The sequence below is a fragment of the Anoplophora glabripennis genome, unplaced genomic scaffold (genome assembly GCF_000390285.2).
Source record: "Anoplophora glabripennis isolate ALB-LARVAE unplaced genomic scaffold, Agla_2.0 scaffold977, whole genome shotgun sequence".
NCBI lineage: Eukaryota > Metazoa > Arthropoda > Insecta > Coleoptera > Cerambycidae > Anoplophora > Anoplophora glabripennis.
In genome coordinates, this window is record NW_019417051.1 from 90,272 (window position 1) to 110,436 (window position 20,165).

At 32.7% G+C, this 20,165-nt stretch overlaps 1 protein-coding gene across 1 annotated transcript in view; it reads left to right on the forward strand.

Annotated features, from left to right (window-relative positions):
• Positions 1–20,165, forward strand: part of LOC108914893 (regulating synaptic membrane exocytosis protein 2) — a 77,576-nt gene that overhangs the window by 35,999 nt on the left and 21,412 nt on the right. The window contains exons 5-7 of the mRNA XM_023455872.1: positions 10,596–10,802; positions 18,023–18,027; positions 18,435–18,761. Of these exons, the coding sequence (XP_023311640.1) occupies positions 10,596–10,802; positions 18,023–18,027; positions 18,435–18,761 (539 nt within the window). The remainder of the gene's footprint in view (positions 1–10,595; positions 10,803–18,022; positions 18,028–18,434; positions 18,762–20,165) is intronic.

Sequence of the window (20,165 nt, forward strand, 5' to 3'; positions counted from 1 at the left end):
TTTACTCTTGTATTTTTTCGTACACCCTTTAATTTTTAAGTTACAACGTAAAAATCGATTTTTTTTTAAAATTTGAATAATTAACATTTTCAAAAATTAAGTTTTTTATCGAAATCATGCTTTGTAAGTGAGCCAAAAACCCAGAACATATTCTTAGAACATAAATGAAGAAATCTGTAAATGGATTGCATTTAATTTTAATTCTGTCGCCAAAGGCACTGATTTATTTATTAATTTTTTTTCTTAAATAAAATGAGACTATCATGTTGTTTCGATCATATTTCCGTACCTTTTCAAGAGTTGATTTTAGGCGAAAATGGAAGAGGAAAAAAATGTTTGTAATTAAATTTTTTACAAAACATGACTAGTTACAAATCGAATGAATCATGATTATTATGGTAAAAATCGAAAAAATTGCAAAAAATGGGGTTAAAAAACATTATTTTATAGGGATTTTTTTTAGGGTCTTTAAGTTGGGTATAGGACCTTCATACTTGGCTCAAGAAAAGTTCATGTTATGTAGCAGAAGCATCACACCAAATTTCATCATCAGTTCTATAGATTTTGCATAATTTTGCGTTCCAAATTTTGAAAAAAATTGCACATTTTCAAAATGTTGCACAGCAAAAACCAAGGCCCTTGGATACTTGAAAATTTAATCACATATAGAAGGGCTCTCGCCAAAAGTTAAGCCCACGTTTTTTTATGTGCATAGAAAAATTTTCATTTCTAGTGATATTTTGAAAGCCAAAAAGCCAAATATCTCCGTGGATATACGATTCACCCAAATATGGACTCTTTGAAACAGATACCGTCTGGACTAGTATTAGAAATGACATAGAGAAAATTCAACTAATATCTTTTATGTCTTGTTAATATAAATTCTACTAAATCGTAATATGTTACTTATTACACGCTAGTAGATAACATTTACGGGTTTATCGGAAATTTTAATGAAATCCCTCACTTCGTGCACTCGCACAAATTCTGTTAAATGCCGAAACTGCAAAGGGCGAATAGCTGAAATCCTCTTACAAAGGATGGGCGTGATTTACAAGGAAATAATAGTGAAAGATAAAGTAACACGCCATGGTATGTTAATGGGAACAAAAGTGGCCAAATCGTTAACTCGAATTAGGTATAACGTTGATTCGATAATGCCATCTTTACATAATACGTAAAAAATAGTTGTTACCAGATACAAAAAGTATGTGTAAAGGTTTTTAAGTTAATTTGGACTGTATATTTTCAATATATTTATCCAATTATCCGGTGTGCCGCAAGGTTCGGTACTTGTCCCATTGCTATTTTCTGTTAATGCGTTCTATGTTCATTGCAAAACATTAAATATGAATAATGAAAATAACACTGTTGTTCTTGCTGAAAGACCTTTTATCTTAAATTGTACAATAAAAGCGTTTTTTTTTAATATTCTTCGTCACTGTTGACGCTGTCGTAGATAAAAATATTGTAAGCTGTAAAAAAAGTAAAACTTTTTATATTATCTTTATACTTGAACTAGAACTTACGTAAATGGTAAAGTATGTTTGAAATGAGCCGGGAAATTGCATAAATATTTACATAGTGCTAGAAGGAATAATTACCTAAGTACGACTCCCGCACGGAAGTTATGAATAATTTATACGGATTTTAAAATAATTCTAATAAGGATGCGGAACAAGGTTTTAATATTAGTTCGTACACCACTTGGAGTTTTATGTGGGAATATTAATGATCACGAAAAGAAAAGTGTGTGTATAAAATCTAGAGATTATGAAGGAAATTAGGGGAACCGTTAAAAAATGTAACGCCACCTGTGTACTAGCTTCTACGTACGAAATTACATCAGAGGGATTAATGCGGGTTGTTTTTTTTGGCGGGACACAACAGAGGGAGAGCTGCAGAAAATAAATGGAAGTTTGCAGAATTGTTATAGCTGTAGTGGTGTAATAATTCTTTCACGTCGTGTTGTGTAGATACATGTGTGTGCATATATAGAAAAGAAAAATGAAATATTTTGGATATATTCTTCTATGCGGAAAAACAGAATTTACTTTTCTCATACAGGAAATGTTGCGTGTCCAGACGTGTTGTTTTATCTTTATTAAATAGAATGTGGGGTTTCGAATTCAATAATTATATTACACATACAGGATGAGTCAGTTTTTTGTAGACAAACTTTAAAAGGAGATAGAACACATGTTTTTAAAAAGAAAAGTTCATATAAACATATGTCGTAGAAGGCTTCGTTTCTGAGGTACAGGGTGTTGAATATATTTTTTTTTCTCGAATTTTCATTATAATTTATAAACGAATGCTTAGATTTTTTTCATGTTTGGGAGATAATGTTTATTAATTAAGTGGCATAAAACAAGCGATAAGAATGTTCAAAAACTTGCACAGTGGCGGAGTGGAGGGGGTGGTCAACCCTTTTCTTAGACAGAACTTCTACGCCAATGACTATTTTTTTAAAAAACTGTTATTTTCATTATCTACAAACAGTTTAACAAATATAATGTCCCTTCTTCCGTTTCGAAATTCCTGTGCGTTTAAGAGTTATTTTGATTTTTAGAGTTTGATGTGCTACTAAATTAAATAATTTATTTATTACCAATTATCTGTTAAATATTTAATTCTATTATCGAAACCTACCTAAATATGGTTTGTTAAGGATTCTAAAAGCCGAAATCGCATATTCTTTATCTCTTTCCAATGTAGTCAAAATAAATATCTGTTATATCAAGCTATACTCAAATACAAGACTTTTATAAGTTGAAATCTGTTACATTACATACATACAATACATTATTGTGCAGTTGTCAAAAAGTTTTAAGAAGTTGTTACTTAAATATTGTTCTAAATTCAAAAAATTTCTCCATAAACATTAACATCAATGTTTTTTTTTGTAATTTAGTTGCAGTACATAGTATTGACGCAGCTAATAAATAAGGATTGTTAAAATTAGTGTACCTACTAAACAGATTTCAATTTATAAAAGTCTTGTATTTGAGTATGGCTTGATATAACAAATATTTATTTTAACTACATTGGAAAGAGATAAAGAATATGAGATTTCGGCTTTTTAGAATCCTTAATAAACCATATTTAGGTAGGTTTCGTTGAAAGAATTAAATATTTAGCCGATAATTGATAATAAATAAATTAATTTAGTACCACATCAAACACTAAAAATCAAAATAACTCGGAAACACACAGGAATTTCGAAACAGAAGAAGGGACATTATTTTTGTCAAACTGTATGTACCTAGATAATGAAAATAACAGTTTTTTTAAAAAATAGTCATTGGCGTAGAAGTTCTGTCTAAGAAAGAGGTTGACCACCCCCTCCACTCCGCCACTGTGCAAGTTTTTGAACATTCTTACCGCTTGTTTTATGCCCCTTAATTAATAGGCATTATCCCCCAAACATGAAAAAAATATAAGAATTCGTTTGTTATAATGAAAATTCGAGAAAAAAAATTATAATCAACACCTCGGAAATGAAGCCTTCTACGACATATGTTTATAGGAACTTTTCTTTTTAACAACATGTGTTCTATCTCCTATTAAAGTTTGTCTACAAAAAACTGACTCACCCTGTATAATGTAATAATGTAAAACAAATATTAATATAAACAAATCTCGTAAGAAAAGCACTTGTTTGTTTAATATACTATTATTCAATTGTCTTTAGTGTGCTTCCTTCCTAGCAACGCTCCCCAGCCCTAATAAATCCCCGACTAATTGCCGTTTTCGGCCGATACGGACTCTTCCGCGTACCCTTTTTATTTCGTCCTTATCGTTTTAATGTATGTAGCGATTTCCTTCCCCGATATACTCTACGCTAACTGAATCCCATCCTCTACGACGCGGCTACTCGCGACGGAGCCTATTAATCACTGCCCCGCCGCCTCCTAGTGATCAACTCCTCCGTGCCCCATCTCTCATTGTTACGTACGCCCTGGGAGCTATTCTCCATAACGGACTTCTGCTGCGCCCCCTTGTCATCGACACTAACCGCCGGATAAATATTCCACCGGCGATAAAATTGCTACCCGATCAATAGCTTGGGAAATAATTACGCTTTCTACTTTTTGTTTTAGAAGAAAAACGCCTCAGTGCATTGGCATCAGTACAATTTGGTTAAACAGGTCGAAACCCAATTTAATTTGTGTAAAAATTTAGAAATTGTTGGGAAGGACAGTTAGGCAGGCTTTTTAATTTTTTTTTTTTTAGAAATTGCAGTTCCCAGTGGGGCGATTCGACGTCGTTAAAAATTCATCGTCCCCCGGGAGGTGCATAATTAAAGTCCAGTTTAACCTTTTACCTCACATCCGATGCGCCGTCGGCCGTAACGATTTTTGACTTAGGACGCCAATCGACTGCCACCCCCACTCGCACCTCCGGTCCGGGGTAAATATACATGGGTTCATCCCGGGATGCCCCGGAAGGTTGGCTCCGTGCTTTATTCCGATAAAAATTAAAAAAGGACCTATCGGGGATAACGTTTTAATGCCGCCGACCTTGAACTTTAATGTCAAAGTCCATATTGAGAATTTAGAATAACGTCCAAGCTTGAATATTGCATGGAAATGTACTAGGGTTTACCGTTGAAGGAAAAAATAATCATTGAATTAATTTATAAACACCTTTTGGAATCTAACGTGGTCAAGTTGGTTCTGAAAATTTGGACGTAGGGCGTAGCGTATAGCAAATGAACTTAAACGTCATCTGTCGAAGCGCTATATCGCCGCTATCAATTTGAATATTTTCGTTTTAAAAAGCGTTTAAAATGGTGTTTTCTCAAGAACAAAAAGTGTTTATCATAGAATCCTACTTTAGAAATGGACGCAAGATTGATGGAATATGGAAGTATTCTATTGAGGAATGTTTCATAGAATTTCAAAATCAATTTCCCGGCGTTGTTGAGTACAAAATTTTTCAAAGTGCAGTTCAGCGTTGTGTTAATGTTTTTCGCGAAACGGGCAGTGTAACAAGAAAAGAAGGAAGCGGCCTACCTAAAAAGCGAACTGAAGAATTAAAAGAAAATGTCCAACAAATAATGGAAAATGCGCCAAGAACTTCTGTAGGTACGTGTTTTATCGCAAATGGTGGGAGTATCAGTCGGTACCTGCCACACAGTGTTAAAAAAAGATTTGCGTTTGTTCTCCTATCGTTTAACTTGACAGCAAGAACTTCATGAAGTTGATTTTCCGCGACGGGCTGTATTTTGTGAATGGTTTTTAAACAACTACGGTGAACTTCATAATATCACCTTTTTTTCTGATAAAGCCTGGTTTCATTTAAGTGGTTACGTAAACTCACAGAATATGAGAATGTGGTCTTCTGAAAAACCAGATAACTTTTTTGTCGAGGGCCCTCTACACGCTCAAAAAATTGGAGTTTGGTGTGCTCTCAATCGAAGGAGGATTTATGGACCTATTTTTTTTAATGGTACTCTTAGTGCGCAATGGTATAGTGAAGAAATTATCGCTCCTTTTGTTAACCAGCTGGAAGAAAACGAAATTACAAACTTTTACTTTCAACAAGATGGCGCAAGGGCACATACGGCAGGCGAGACGATGAATATGTTGAGGGAAGTTTTCCAAAATCGACTAATAAGTCTCAATGCTGAACATGAATTTCCACCGAGGTCATGTGATATTACGCCGTGTGATTTCTTTTTGTGGCCTTACCTTAAAAACACTATTTTTGAACTGCCTATTCCTGATTTAAACCATCTGCAGGCTCGACTTATAGACAAGATTCGTGAAATTAACAATACCCGGAGCATCTTAGAAAATGTCTTTAATTCTTTGAGGAACAGGTGTGAAAAGTGCTTGGAACAAGGAGGGGGACACTTTCCGCAGCTCCTTTAATTGTTTGTTATTGTTATCACGATTATTCTTTAAAATAAAGTTATATAGTCATTAACGTTATTGAAACTGACAGTTGCTATACAGCTCGTTGAGAAATGAGGTTAAGTTGGTCGCTATAAGCTACTCCCTACGTCCAATGTGTCAGAGCCAACTTCGACCACATTTTTATTTGAACGCTCGTTACATGACGATTTAATGACAAAAACTGGTACAATGGATTTTTTAGATTAAGAAATATATTAATAAGAAATATTTTTTTCTAGCCTTTGCCCCTTTTGAGTTATCTTGAAAAACTCCTTTGTGTTATCTTTTTTCACCGCGGGTTGAACAAAAAATTACTGTCACTTATTGTTATAATATACCTCAAACTAACTCATATCAAAAATTCAGGCAAGTTGACCAAAATTTCGATTTAAAGGCTTATTTAATTGGACTATTATGAACATTTGTTTCTTTTGACCAAAATGCTTGAAATACGACAAGGACAGTATTTACTTTGAATGCAGGACAAAACTATGTGGTAGTGTGTTCAGAACTCACTTTTCCTTTAAGAGAAAGCAGATCTGAAGGATGTAACACACTGAGGTAGAAAGCCAATCCCGAAAACGAACAACGCGATCAAACTAATATCCTCGGAATTATTAAGTCACTTATTACCAGATTAATAGGAGCACAATAATTCCAAACTAAGTCCCGTATTCCACAAACTTGTATCTAACTAATATAGTTCTCCGATTGGAGTATAAATTCCAAAGGCATCTGGGAGTTATTAATAATTCTTGGCATCCTGTGGTAACGATGGGGTACAATGTTTGTACAGTTAGAACGAGGCAGAATCTTTTTACAGTTAATAAAATGCATTATAAGGAAAATATGTAGGTACGATAAGATAAAAAAAAGTAAACCGAAAATGGTAATCAGCTTTATAAATAAATTGTCCGATAGGTCAGACAAAAGCCGCTCGGGAATTCGCTCTTTTTGCATTAAATAGAGCTTATTTTTACGGTAATTAAAAAAAGAGAGAGAGATCACCTACGCCTCTTTGCTCCCAAGATAACTTTTTTTATAATGTCAATTGTTAAATAACTATTGGACATATCGGGCCGGGGTTTTAAAGTGTTAAACTTTTATTTCCAAAAAGTTTTACATTGATAGTTCATGTAATAAACACGCTAGCAGCAGCAAAAGTTAATGTTAATGCGAGATTTTTAATCCAGGGAACCCCTCCGAATTTTTTCGGATAGAACCGATTGACGTAAAACTTGGATTGTAAGTAGAAACAAAAATTGGGGGGTGAAAAATAAAATATTGAAAATAACCCCAGACATCGATAAAGTAATCAATTTTAAGCAAAAAATCTCTTATGAACATTTTTCGATAACTCAATATTTTCTGAGTTATTGATGATTGAAAATGTACATTTTTTATTAAAAAAAAAGACATTTCGGAAATATTAAAAAAAAAATAATTTTTTGAGGCCCCATTCAGGGGGGCGTAGCTCACTTAGGAAGGGTTTCTCGACTCATGTTATATGAAGAAATATTATTTTTAGCAATAGAATCAAGTGGTAAATTATTGGACACTAATTATGAGACATCCTGTATACTACATATTTTGAAATAACTAATTTGTAATTTAGTCCAGTTACTCAGGGTTTTTACCTCCGAATTCTTTATAACTGAACCGATTGACGTGAAATTTTGAACGAATGTGGGGAATGTCTCAAGGAACAAAACTTATATAGTGCCGAAATGTGCTTTTGCCCTGGGGGTGGTTCCCACCCCTTCCTGAGGGTGGAAATTTTTACGCCCAAAATAACAAACAGGAATCGATAGTGGAGTCAATTTTAAGTAACAAATGTTATATAAAGTTGTTTGGATAATCCAATACTTTCCGAGTAATTCATCATTGAAAATTTTTATTTTTTACTGAAGTGCTTGTTTTCGGACAGTTTTTTGCAAATAACTCTGAAACCATTGGATTTAACGAAAAAGTTGTAATGAACAAATAGAAAGGCAATAAAAAACAAATCTAATGGCATATTCTGTTTTTCTCTAATTGCAATATAAACCGAGTTATGGATTTTGAAACATTATTATATTTTACCTAAAAACTAAATTGGAACCAGTTAATGTTAAATAACGCCAAAACCATAAATATTAGGAAATAAACTATTTGCACCTTTTTTAAAGTACTTTGAAAAACCTTTTTGAGCTGTTTTAAAAGTCGTTAGAATCAAAATTAACGGAAATATGATCGAAATAACATGAGTCTCATTTTTTAAGAAAAAAATAATAAACAAATCAGTGCCTTTGCGACAGAAGTAAAATTAAATGCAATCCATTTACAGATTTCTTCATGTATGTTCTAAGAATATGTTCTGGGTCTTTGGCTCACCTACGAAGCATGATTTTGAAAAATAACTTAATTTTTGAAAATGTTAATTTTTCCAATTTTTGAAAAAAAGATCGATTTTTACACTGTAACTTAAAAATTAAAGAGTGCACGAAAAAAATACAAGGGTAAAAAAATTTAGCTTTATTTTTGCTGAAGATTTTGCTTTTTTTATTATTCCTCTAAAATTAATATTAATCGAGATATCGCCATTTTAAGTTATCATATGAATGAGAGAACCACCCTTTTCGAGCCCTTTAAACCCTTCAAACTTACAAATGAAGGGCTTAAAAAATATCAACTCAACAGTTCACGTAGCCCTTACAATTCCCTGCAAAATTAACATTTGTGCGATTAAAAATCTTAAAAAGTTATCATCAAAAAAATAAACACTGTATAGGTGATAATTATAGAAAAATATATATAAATAATTGTAAGGGGTAATTTTTAAGGGTTGAAAACTTGCAATCAAATAAAAATTATTTTATAAGAAAGGAATAAATGGTTATTTAATACGAATGCACATTTAAAATGTTTCTACTCCTTCAATAATATTTTTTGTTTGAAAAGTTGCAATCGATATAAAAGATTTTTAAATTAGACAAATCAATTTTAATTTGATAAAAATGCATGATTAAACCCTTTCAAGTTGAAAAAAATTTTTTATATCATTTTCATGCAAAGGGGTGGTTTTTAAAGGTTTTTCCGGGTTGAAAATTTGGGGTACATGTTAGATAGCACATGAAATTACTCATACTGCATAAATAAGAAAGATTTGATTTCATAAAATGCTTAAATTTGTATTTTTTCTTTTTGTTGAACATCCTATGTGGCAACATTGCAGCGTCGTGTTTACCACAGTCCTAGCGGTGCGGTGTTTAAAATTTCTTCTAATTTGAGAATAGCTTTGTCGAATTTTATATCTGCATTGTGTGCCGATTATAATTCACGTTATTTGAAATTGAAATAAATATTAAAAAAGTCATACCTGTATCAGGGATCGAACCCACTACCTCTCGCATGAAAGGCTAACGCGCAACGCTCTGCACCACTAGACCACAGTTTATAAACGTTCAAGTCATGGCTTATATAGGTAGGTATATTTTGAATTACTTAATTTGTAATTACATAATATGTTATAGTATAAAAATTATAACATTATGTAAACAAATTAACTATATATTGAATAAATAGATAATGAATCTAAAAAAGAAGGTGATACAATTTTTGCTACTGTTTCGAAATTGCAAGAAATTCGGGACAGCACGTTGCCTGAAGAGTCCGCAGTAGACGCAATGCCTGCCAGAATTAAAACTTATTATTTGTTCAACTATTTTAAGACACCTTGTATAACAGTATTAACTTACCAAACAGTACATTGTGTAATTTCTAAATATAAATGGTTGCTGTTATGCACACAATGGAATAATTTCATGCATTTTAAATGTGCATTCATATTGCACATTTAAAATGTTTCTACTTTTCAATAATAATTTTTCATTTTATTTTCGAAAGAAGAGGTATTTTACAAGGGTTGAAAAGTTGCATTCCATAAAAAAGATTTTTTAATCGACAAATCAATTTTAATTTGATAAAAATGCATGATTAAAACCCTTCAAGTTGAAAAATTTTTTTATATTATTTTCATCCAAAGGGGGTGGTTTTTAAAGGTTTTTCCGGGTTGAAAATTTGGGGTACATGTTAGATAGCACATTAAATTACTCAGACTGTATAAATAAAAAAGATTTGATTACATAAAATGCTTAAATTTGTATTTTTTCTTTTTTTACAATAAGGGGTGGTTTTCACCCCTGAAGAACAAAAAGCACGCCTAGCGCATATGTAAGTTTTGAAGTGGGGGGTAAGATGAGCCTAATTCTAAATTTTTAGAAAAATCTATGCAGTTAAAAAAATTCGGAGGTATTACTATATTTTCAGCTACAGTAACTAATAAGCTAATTATGGTACATAGTTTCCAGTTTCTGCGGAGCTTGATGTCTTATTTTGTGTACTGGTATACCCTACCCACCCCTGTCGCTTCCATTATAAGTTTTGTAAAAAATGACTGTTATAAAAGTTGCACAATTCAACTAGAAGTTTTGTTTTTTGGTTTGTATTTTATTCGGTTCCCGGTGTGACGGATAACTTCGCGTTATCGCACAAACACTATAGCAATTTTTTTACGGAATGACTTTTTAGAACAAAGGTCGCGAAAAGCGTCAACTTGAAATCATTCTCAAAAGCTGCGACGTGTCTTATTTAGCGACATTCGCTATTGTTGTATTATAAAACGCCTGGATAATGTGCCTTGTCCTTTTGCAGGCCGGACCTGGCGGGGATCCGCACGATGGCGACGCCGAGACCTACGCCCGCCCTGGAGGACCTGGAGGCCGCACCGAGACGCCAGGCGTCGGTCGACGCGGAAGCCATACGGATCGTCATCCACGACGTAGACTCAGGGTCCGCTGTAGCGGCACAGAAACGCGTCGTACTCAGAAGGGACCCGTCCGACAAAGCGCACAGAAGTGAGTCGGCATTGTCTGCATATTAATTAAACAGGTTGAAAAGGCCTCACCGCTAATAGATAATTCATTTAGTGTTTCGCTCGAGTTGGCAGATGAACTTTGTCTTGTAAGACAAAGCGGTAGAGCGGCCTGTTTGCCTCTGCCTTAGACGGGGGATGGACGGAACTCGGATGCAGATGTTTGTTCCGATTTCGTTACGATAGGATAGAAATGAGTTAGTTTTTTTCAAAATAATAATAGACCAGGACGGATCTGTCGAAATATTCCACTTCTTGGATGTAAGGGGGTGCAAGCTAATTTTTGGTGGAATATCTTCAGTACAATTCACATAATAAAAGTGTAGATCCCTAGAACTGGGCGGGGTCCGGAATATTTTCAAAATTGCAAAAATTTGCAAAAAATTTTTAAAAATGCCAATGAATTTTTTCCTTATATCTTGGAACCTATGCATTTTGGAAGAATATTGAAGATGAAAAAAAGTTTCAAAATTGAATTTTGCACATTATTCTGTAAGTTAAAAATGTTTAAATTTATTACCGGTGTTGCAAAATAGCATTAATTGATAAAAAAAAAGGCAAAATAATCAGGTTTTTTGGATATTCTTTTTAAAATACAGTAGTTTAATTGCTGCGAGGGCGTTCTAATTTTGATTAAAAAAACTTTATAGAGTATAATAAAACAATTCACCAATTTTCATTAAAATCGCTTGGATAGTTTTCGCAAAATAATTTTTTGTAAATAATTTTGAAAAAATTTATCGAAATTTCATAATCTTGCACAGCCTCAAATAAAGCATCTAGATACTTGAAAATTTTTTCACACAAAAAAGACCATTCAACCTTTCAGCTGGTTTTTGAAAAATTGAAATCGGTTGATTAGGACGGTCACAGTAAATTTTTAAAGTTAACACTGTTTTTTTAAATTTTTAAACAATTAGATTACATTTATCAATTTGCAATTTAGTTTTTTTCAAAAATTATAATTTTAATGTACAGGGTGATTCACTATATTTTGACCCCCCCCTTTAACTTTTTTGTTTTAAGAGCTATAAATAAATGTTAAATATAAAAGTTGCACGATTTTTTATGAATTTTTCGAAAATGAGTAGAAAAACAGATGAAGTCCAAACAAAATGGTCGCGGATGTAACTTTGTTAAGTTAAATGGAACACCGTGTATATTTTTACATATTTGGATAGAACGTTCCCTGTAGAGCATAGCCATATGGAGTTTGTTGGGTCCATCTCTAACAATAAGTAAGACACTTTTAAAAAACGAAAAGAAAGTTTTTTATTGAAATTGAAATTTTCCGAATTATTAATCAAAAACTGTTAAAATTGGCGTGCATTGAAATTTGACGATGAATATCTTTTAAACGCTTTATTTAATCGACTAATCATAAGAGACCATTTTTGTAGAGCAGTTAATTTCCTACAACACCATGAATTGCGCATTTCATAATGATTTTTTGTTAACGAGTTATAAAATTCATAAGCAAAACAGAAATTTGTCTTAAAATAATCAAACTTCAACCTTTAATATCTTTTAAACGGTGAGGTCTACGAAAAAAATGTAAGAGACCTTTTTTGTAGAGCGTTCAATTTCCTACAAGTATATGAGGAGAGATATTTTTAACTAACAGTTGATAGAGAGATATTTTTTTTTCTAATACTGAGGAAAAAATGGAAAACTGTAAAGCGGAGGACCTTCCTATTAAGATTAAGAGCTCATATTTGGAGAGAATTTTCTAGAGGTGTCTAGCAACCTATTTTTCAGAGTATAAAGTAAAAAAAAATTGTCGATTTTTTTTTACCCACCCTAATCCTCATACTAGTAGGCCCATATTATCGAGTTTGGGGTTCCCTGCACAGTCGACCTAATTTAGTAAACCCCAACCCTAAATGAACTGGTAGTAGCTAAGTTCCGGTAAAATTTAAACTTTCATTAAGCGGGAATTAATCCAATGAAATTATAGTGCCATAGAGGAAATTTGCTACACGCCGATATCTGCGCCCACGGAAACGAGTTCTGCCATCATTTTAATCTCTACCCGCTTCGAGAGGATCGGATTTGCTAAACCAAGAGAAGGTCTGGGAGGCGTAAGAAGGTGTAATAATGAAGATCGTACTCTTGTGCGACACACAACTTGTATCAGTAATTTGTTTTGCCGCGAATTAAACTGTAACTCGACTACCTATTTATTTAGTTAAAAAAAAAAGGAATTTCGGAAATAAATAGTCCATTGGTATAGAATTCAATTTCGAACCCCTCGTAGGTCCTATAAATCATTAATATTAAGATGGTAAACCGAGGGGTGGCGGAGACTGAGTGGCCGATATTTTATTCAACAGGTCATGCCGAGCACCTTTTGTAGTAATAAAGGTTCTGCATCATATTTGCTGTCAACTTCAACAGGTTAATTACTGGTTTATTATAGGTCCGCAGTTTGTTTAATCGGACTCGGTGCGGTTGGTCGTTTGGCGAATTTCGGGTACGTCGAGCAAAACCGTCGCGTAAAAGCCTACAAATCGCCATTAGTGGGATTAGGATTTGGAAAGGGCAGCAAAAAATATTCGGATGCCAATAAATTCCTTGAATGGGCAACGGTTGGGGGTCAATTTTAATTTGTCTAATGGTACTTTGGCATTCGTTGCTTTCGTCGTGGGAAAAAGCCACGCTTTTCCACTTATTTGATGTTTTGATAATGCTTGTTATCTTTTCCGGGGCACCTCCGATTATTTGGTAATAGTATTTTTTTTAGAAAATTGTTCGAATGTTAATTTGTCATTTTGATTTTCTTTGAAATCCTAAAGTCAGATACCTACTTAGCTATCGAAAAATCATAAGACACAAACATTTTACGGTTTTTAAAAATCTTTCAATAAAGAATCAGTCAAAAAGTCATGACGAAACATATTCCTTTTTCTTTAATGTATATTATTCCGTATTTCATTTCTTTTTTAAACAAAATTCATATAACACCTCATGTACCTAAACTTAACCGTTTTCGAGATATCGAACTTTGTAAGTAACTTTTTACTACTCTCAAATTTATAAATAGACCATGGCGGATCTGTCGAAATAGCCCACTTCATGGATGTAAGAGGGGGCAAGCTAATTTTTGCAGGATAATAAAAGTGTAGATCCCTAAATCTGGGCGAGGTCCGGAACATTTTCAAAATTGCAAAAATGTTTAAAAAATTAAAAAAAATACCTATTTTATCTGAGTTTTTTACTTATACCTTGGAACCTATCCATTTTGGAAGAATATTGGAGAGGAAAAAAGTTTTAGAATTAAATTTTGCACAATATACTGTAAAATGTTGTAATAATTAATGAAGAAAAGGCTAAATAATCAAGTTTCTTTGGATAATTTTTAAAAATTGCTCCGAGGACATTCTAATTTTGGTAAAAAAAACTTTAGAGTATAATAAAACAACACACCAAATTTCATTAAAACCGGTTAAACCAGTTCTATAGTTTTCGCATAATAATATTTTGAAAAGAATTTTGAAAAAAAATTTTTTGAATTTTCAAAATCTTGCGCAGCCTAAAAATAAAGCATATAGATACTTGAAAATTTTTTCACATAGGAAAGACCGCTCAACATTTTAAATGGTCTTTTAAAAAATGAAATCGGTTGATTAGGACACTCTTAACACTCTTTTTTTATTTTTAGATTACATTTATCAATTTGCAATTTAGTTTTTTTCAAAATTTATAATTTTAAAGTACTCGGAAAGACGCTTCTTTTTAACCTACTACTACTATTTTTTCTTAATTTTATGTATATTTAACAAAAAAATTAATTTGCAAATTTTTTTTACTTTGTTTAAACAGAAATTATTTAAATAATTGTAATAATTATAACTAAATATATTCATATTCAGAGTTTTGAAATATATGCGTAAACAAATTTTTTAATTGAAAAATTGCAATAGCATATGATAAAATATACAGTATATTTAATTTTAATTTATAAAAAAATATGTGCAAATTAGACAGTTGGCATTACGATATTCGAATTCCTTGGCTCGCGAGATATCGGATTCAAAAGAAAAGATCGAAATTGGTCCATTAGAAGCCGACGTGTTTTGAGCCACCTTTTGCGCGTGCGAGCGACAGCTTTTCCGCTGATTTATCTATGTTGCCGATAACATACGGATATGAAAATTTTTTCCAGCTTAGAACTCGAAAAAGTTAAGTCACTGGATCAATGATTATTGCTAAATTGTTTATAAATTTTACGGTAAATGCTGATAAACTTTGACCGCTTATATCTCGAGAACCAATAAACGGAATTTAACTTTTTTTTAAAAAAAAATAAGCATCTTCCCGGGTACTTTAAAATTATAATTTTTGAAAAAAATTAAATTGCAGAATGATATATGTAATCTACTTGGTTAAAAATTAAAAAAAGAGTGTTAACTTTAAAAATTTACTGCGGCCGTCCTAATCAACCGATTTGAATTTAAAAATTTTTATTTTTTTTCAAAATTTGTTAAAAAAATTATTTTGCGAAAACTATCGAACCGATTTTAATGAAATTATATGTGTTGTTTTATTATATTCTAAAGTTTTTTTTACCAAAATTAGAATGCCCTCGGAGCAACTAAAATATTTAAAAAACTTGATTTTGCCTTTTTTTATAAATTATTGCTATTTTGCAACATCGGTAATAAATTGAAACATTTTTAACATACAGTATATTGTGTTCAATTCTAGAACTACTTTTTTTTCTCTTCAATATTCTTCCAAAATGCATAGGTTCGAAGATATAAGTTAAAAACTCAGATAAAATAGATATTTTTTAAACATTTTTGCAATTTTGAAAATGTTCCGGACCTCGCCCAGATCTAGGGATCTACACTTTTATTATGTGAGTTATACCATTGTATAAGACAATTTATACAAATTTGAGTTTCTATCGTAAAAGAAACCATTATAGAGAAGTTCTTTGTTCGAAAATTTATTTGAAACTTTTATTCTGATAATATTTTTATAAATTTTATCTCTAATAATTTAAAATCCCGATCGTGCTGTTATTTTTTTTTGAAAGCGTGTGTTCAGAACGTATTTCAAAATTTTTTCCCACAAAATACACATAAAATTTTTCGTTCTAGGGGATTTTTGTTTTGAACTTCATTAGTTCTTCTGTTTATCTTGTGAAACTAACGCCATCTATGTTTTTTATTCTCAACTAATCTTTAGTATCTATACGTTTCGTACCACATTTTCAGCAGTGTTACCAGATCTACCGCTAAAGCGGTAGATCTACCGTTTCAATGTGTCATCTACCGTTCTCCAGTTTTTACCCCTTAATATACCGCTTTTTAAATTCTCCGGAACTCGCCGCCTCGCTCCATCTTTTGGCACATAGCGATAGTTGTATAATAGTATTATTCTGATGGGCGTACCCAGTGGCGCATGAATCTATGCTCTATTCTGTAGTATAGTCATAGGTCATAGTCACGCGTCCGTCTTTTATATATTCTGTGGTGTGGTACTGTACTGTGAGTNATTAGTTCTTCTGTTTATCTTGTGAAACTAACGCCATCTATGTTTTTTATTCTCAACTAATCTTTAGTATCTATACGTTTCGTACCACATTTTCAGTGATTCTAAAACTCATGATCTCGTATACGTGATAAGATAGTTTATTACAAATAAGTCTTATAATCACTACATAAATTTATTTATTAATTAACCCATAATGGATATGGAAATTCGTTTGATCGGTATACCTATGCAAAAAATTTTGGAACGTAAGTTACCAACAGTGAAAGAGGTTATGAGTGTGTTATTCTATCAACTGAAAGTTTTAAAGTGTTCATTCAAACAAAGTGCTAAAAATTCAGTTGACCAAGTTATTGAACTGTGGAAAAAAATCAGATTCCAACTAGTGGAGCTCCTAATGCAGTCAAAAAAATTCTTCGCTATCATACTCAATGGTTAAAATTATAACAAAATTTCAAAAAAATTAAATCAGCACAAAACTAAAATGTTTGAAATTTTATAACTCACTTGATAATTAAATAAAAAAACCTTTTAATAACAAATTTAATTTTTTTTTTTTATGATTAATACTTTTCATAATAAATTTCGTACAAAAACGTAATTTTTTCAAGATTGAATGAATCATTGACTCTCAGTCAGAAATGATGCACTAATTCTTTTTCGATGTAACCAAACATGCTTACGATTAAAAAAAACTAGAAAAATAGTTTAAAACATTTCTCTGTTATAGAAACTCAAATTTGTACAAATTTCCCTGAAACTCATAAACTAAATTGAAATTTTCCGAATTATTAATCAAAAACTGTTAAAATTGGCGTTCATTGAAGTTTGACGATGAATATCTTTTACACGCTTTATTTAATCCACTAATCATAAGAGACCATTTTTGTAGAGCAGTTAATTTCCTACAAAACTATGAATTGCGCATTTCATAATGATTTTTTGTTAACGAGTTATAATAAGGACTAATATATTTTAATACATATCCTTCAATTCAAGTCGTCAATTAATCGCTTTCATTTTATTCCGAACGATGTGAATTCTCAAGAAATACGAAGTCGAAAATTCATTCATGACGATGAATATAGAAGGAGCCTTCGAAGTTATAGCGTTCTTAGTAAGTAGATCAGGGTTTTCATAAAGAATGCGTTGGAATGTCATATCCCTGGAATTCTCATAGAACGGCGTGCTCAAATGATATAGGGTGGATCCATTAAGATATCTTATTATTCCTAAACTTATGACTACCTCCGATTGTTACAATCAAGTAATACGAAATTATATGTGTCAATTGAAAGCAAATAATCAGAATTAATTAATGCGAGATTGTTTAAGAAATTCAACAATTTGGAAGGAGCTAGCGTGATCTGATCCGTCCCCTTTGCCGTCTGGGCCATTACATAAACGGTCTTTACCAAAAATTACTTCAAAAGTCTGGTAAAATTTATCATGTTTACAAACTAGAGAACTTTGCCACTAAAAGATGAAAGATGGAGGAGATATATCGTCTCCGACAGAAGTTATTGAGTTTCTCAAAGCCTCTGCGGGCGACTGACATGTTTTAAATGGAATTTATTTATTTTCCGATGCGGATATAATGACGTAAAAATATCAAAGTGTATTATGCAAAAATACATTCCGAATTTATAAATGGGAGGCTTTGTGGATACCCCAGCGACTTTTCTGGTCAGATATTTTATTTATACAGTTTGTGTAAGGAAAGTATAAAGGGAATTATTCGAGTTTCCAGAGATTTCTTCGGCGTATTCCCTCAGACGATATAATGAATTCCTTTTTTATGCAAAGAGGAAGAAATTATATTTACCTTTGAACAATTTTCGCAATTCCTATTAAAACAAAAGTTTATATCTCTTAATTATCGCGTTGAGACGCGATGGGACACAGTAGAAGTACAAGGTGTTTAAATTTTAACAGCTGCCTAACATCAAAATGTTTAATGTATAAATATTAGTCTGCAAAGGTCAAACTATGATCAAATCCAAGGTCACCAGCATATTGATATCCCATGACTTTTGTCAGATATTTTTTTTATAGGACACTTGTTTTTTATCACACTATATATTCTGTATCACCTCTGACGTTGCCGTTGACCTTTCCAGCCCGCGGTTTCGGGATGCGCGTGGTTGGCGGCAAGACGGCCCCCGACGGCCGGCTCTTCGCCTACATCGTGTGGACGGTGCCGTGCGGGCCTGCCGAGAAGGGCGGCCTGCAGCAGGGCGACAAGGTGCTGGAGTGGGGCGGCGTGTCCCTCATCGACCGCTCCTTCGAGGAGGTGTGCGCCATCATGGACCGCACCGGCGACACCGTCGACCTGCTGGTGGAGCACGCCACCGACCTGAGGATGTGCGACCTCCTGGACGACCCCATCCCCCCGCCCAGCTCGTGCAGGAAACCCTCGGACGCCGCAATATCGGCGCTTCATGTTGGTGAGTAGTCCATTCATTAACAACTTAACAGCTCCTCTACTACGGTCGAACTATTCGAGGTATATACAGGGTGTCCCGGAAATGGTGGGCAATCTCTCGGATATGGATAGATAATGAGAAAATAATGTCACAAAACCATATAAAAATTTTTCCTCCGGGCTCACCCTGTAGAGTTATTAGCTCTTGAAGTTGAGAATTAAAAATGGTTTTTTTTGCTGTAACTTTTGTATTTTTCAATAAATTTTGACTGGATCTATAATTATTGAAGCTGCTTTGGATGATAATATGAAATCCTCGATAATAATTATGGGGGCCCGGGGGCAAAGCACCCCCCACCAAAATTTCTAGAAAAAAAATTTTTGTTCCACTATACCCCAAATTTTCCATCATTTTATAAAAATTTATGGTATTTTACGTAAAAAAGGTATACTTGTTGAATATCCATAAAATAGATATTTTTTTAGATAAACCCGTTTAAAGAGGAAGGTATCATTTAATTTGAGAAATTTTATTTAATTGAAACACAGATTTAATCGTGGTTGGCTTTGACATGTCAGAGTATGCCAAAGGCAATTAATTTGTCAAACTTGTCAAATACGTAGTTTTAAATCTAAGACTCATCTCATAACTCATAATTTGTTATAAATATAATACATATTTAATTACAAATAGGTATTTCAAAATATAGCTACCTATATAAGCCTTGACTTGAACGATTAAATAACGTGGTCTAGTGGTGCAAAGCGTTGAGCGTTGGCATTTCATGCGAGAGGTAGTGGGTTCAATCCCTGCTCAGGTATTGACTTTTTTATATTTATTTCAATTTCAAATAACGTGAATTATGATCGGCACACAATGCAGATAAAATTCGACAAAATTATTCTCAAACTAGAAGAAATTTTAAACACCGCACAGCTGGGACCGTAGTAAACACGACGATGCAATGTTGCCATATTATAGGATATTCAACTTACAATTAGGTATACTTGTAGCCCAGTTATGGTAGCTGAAAATATAGTAATACCTCCGAATTTTTTATAACTGCATAGATTTTTCTCAAAATTTAGAATTAGGCTCATCTTACCCCCCACTTCAAAACTTATATATGCGCTAGGTGTGCCTTTTGTTCTTAAGGGGTGAAAACCAGCCCTTATTGGAAAAAAAGAAAAAATATAAATTTAAGCGTTTTATGTAATCAAATCTTTTTTATTTATGCAGTATGAGTAATTTCATGTGCTATCTAACATGAAACGTAAAGTATCCCAAATTTTCAACCCGGAAAAACCTTTAAAAACCACCCCTTTGAATGAAAATAATATAAAAAATTTTTTTTCAACTTGAAACGTTTTAATCATGCATTCTTATCAAATTGAAATTGATTTCTTGATTAAAAAATTTTTTTTA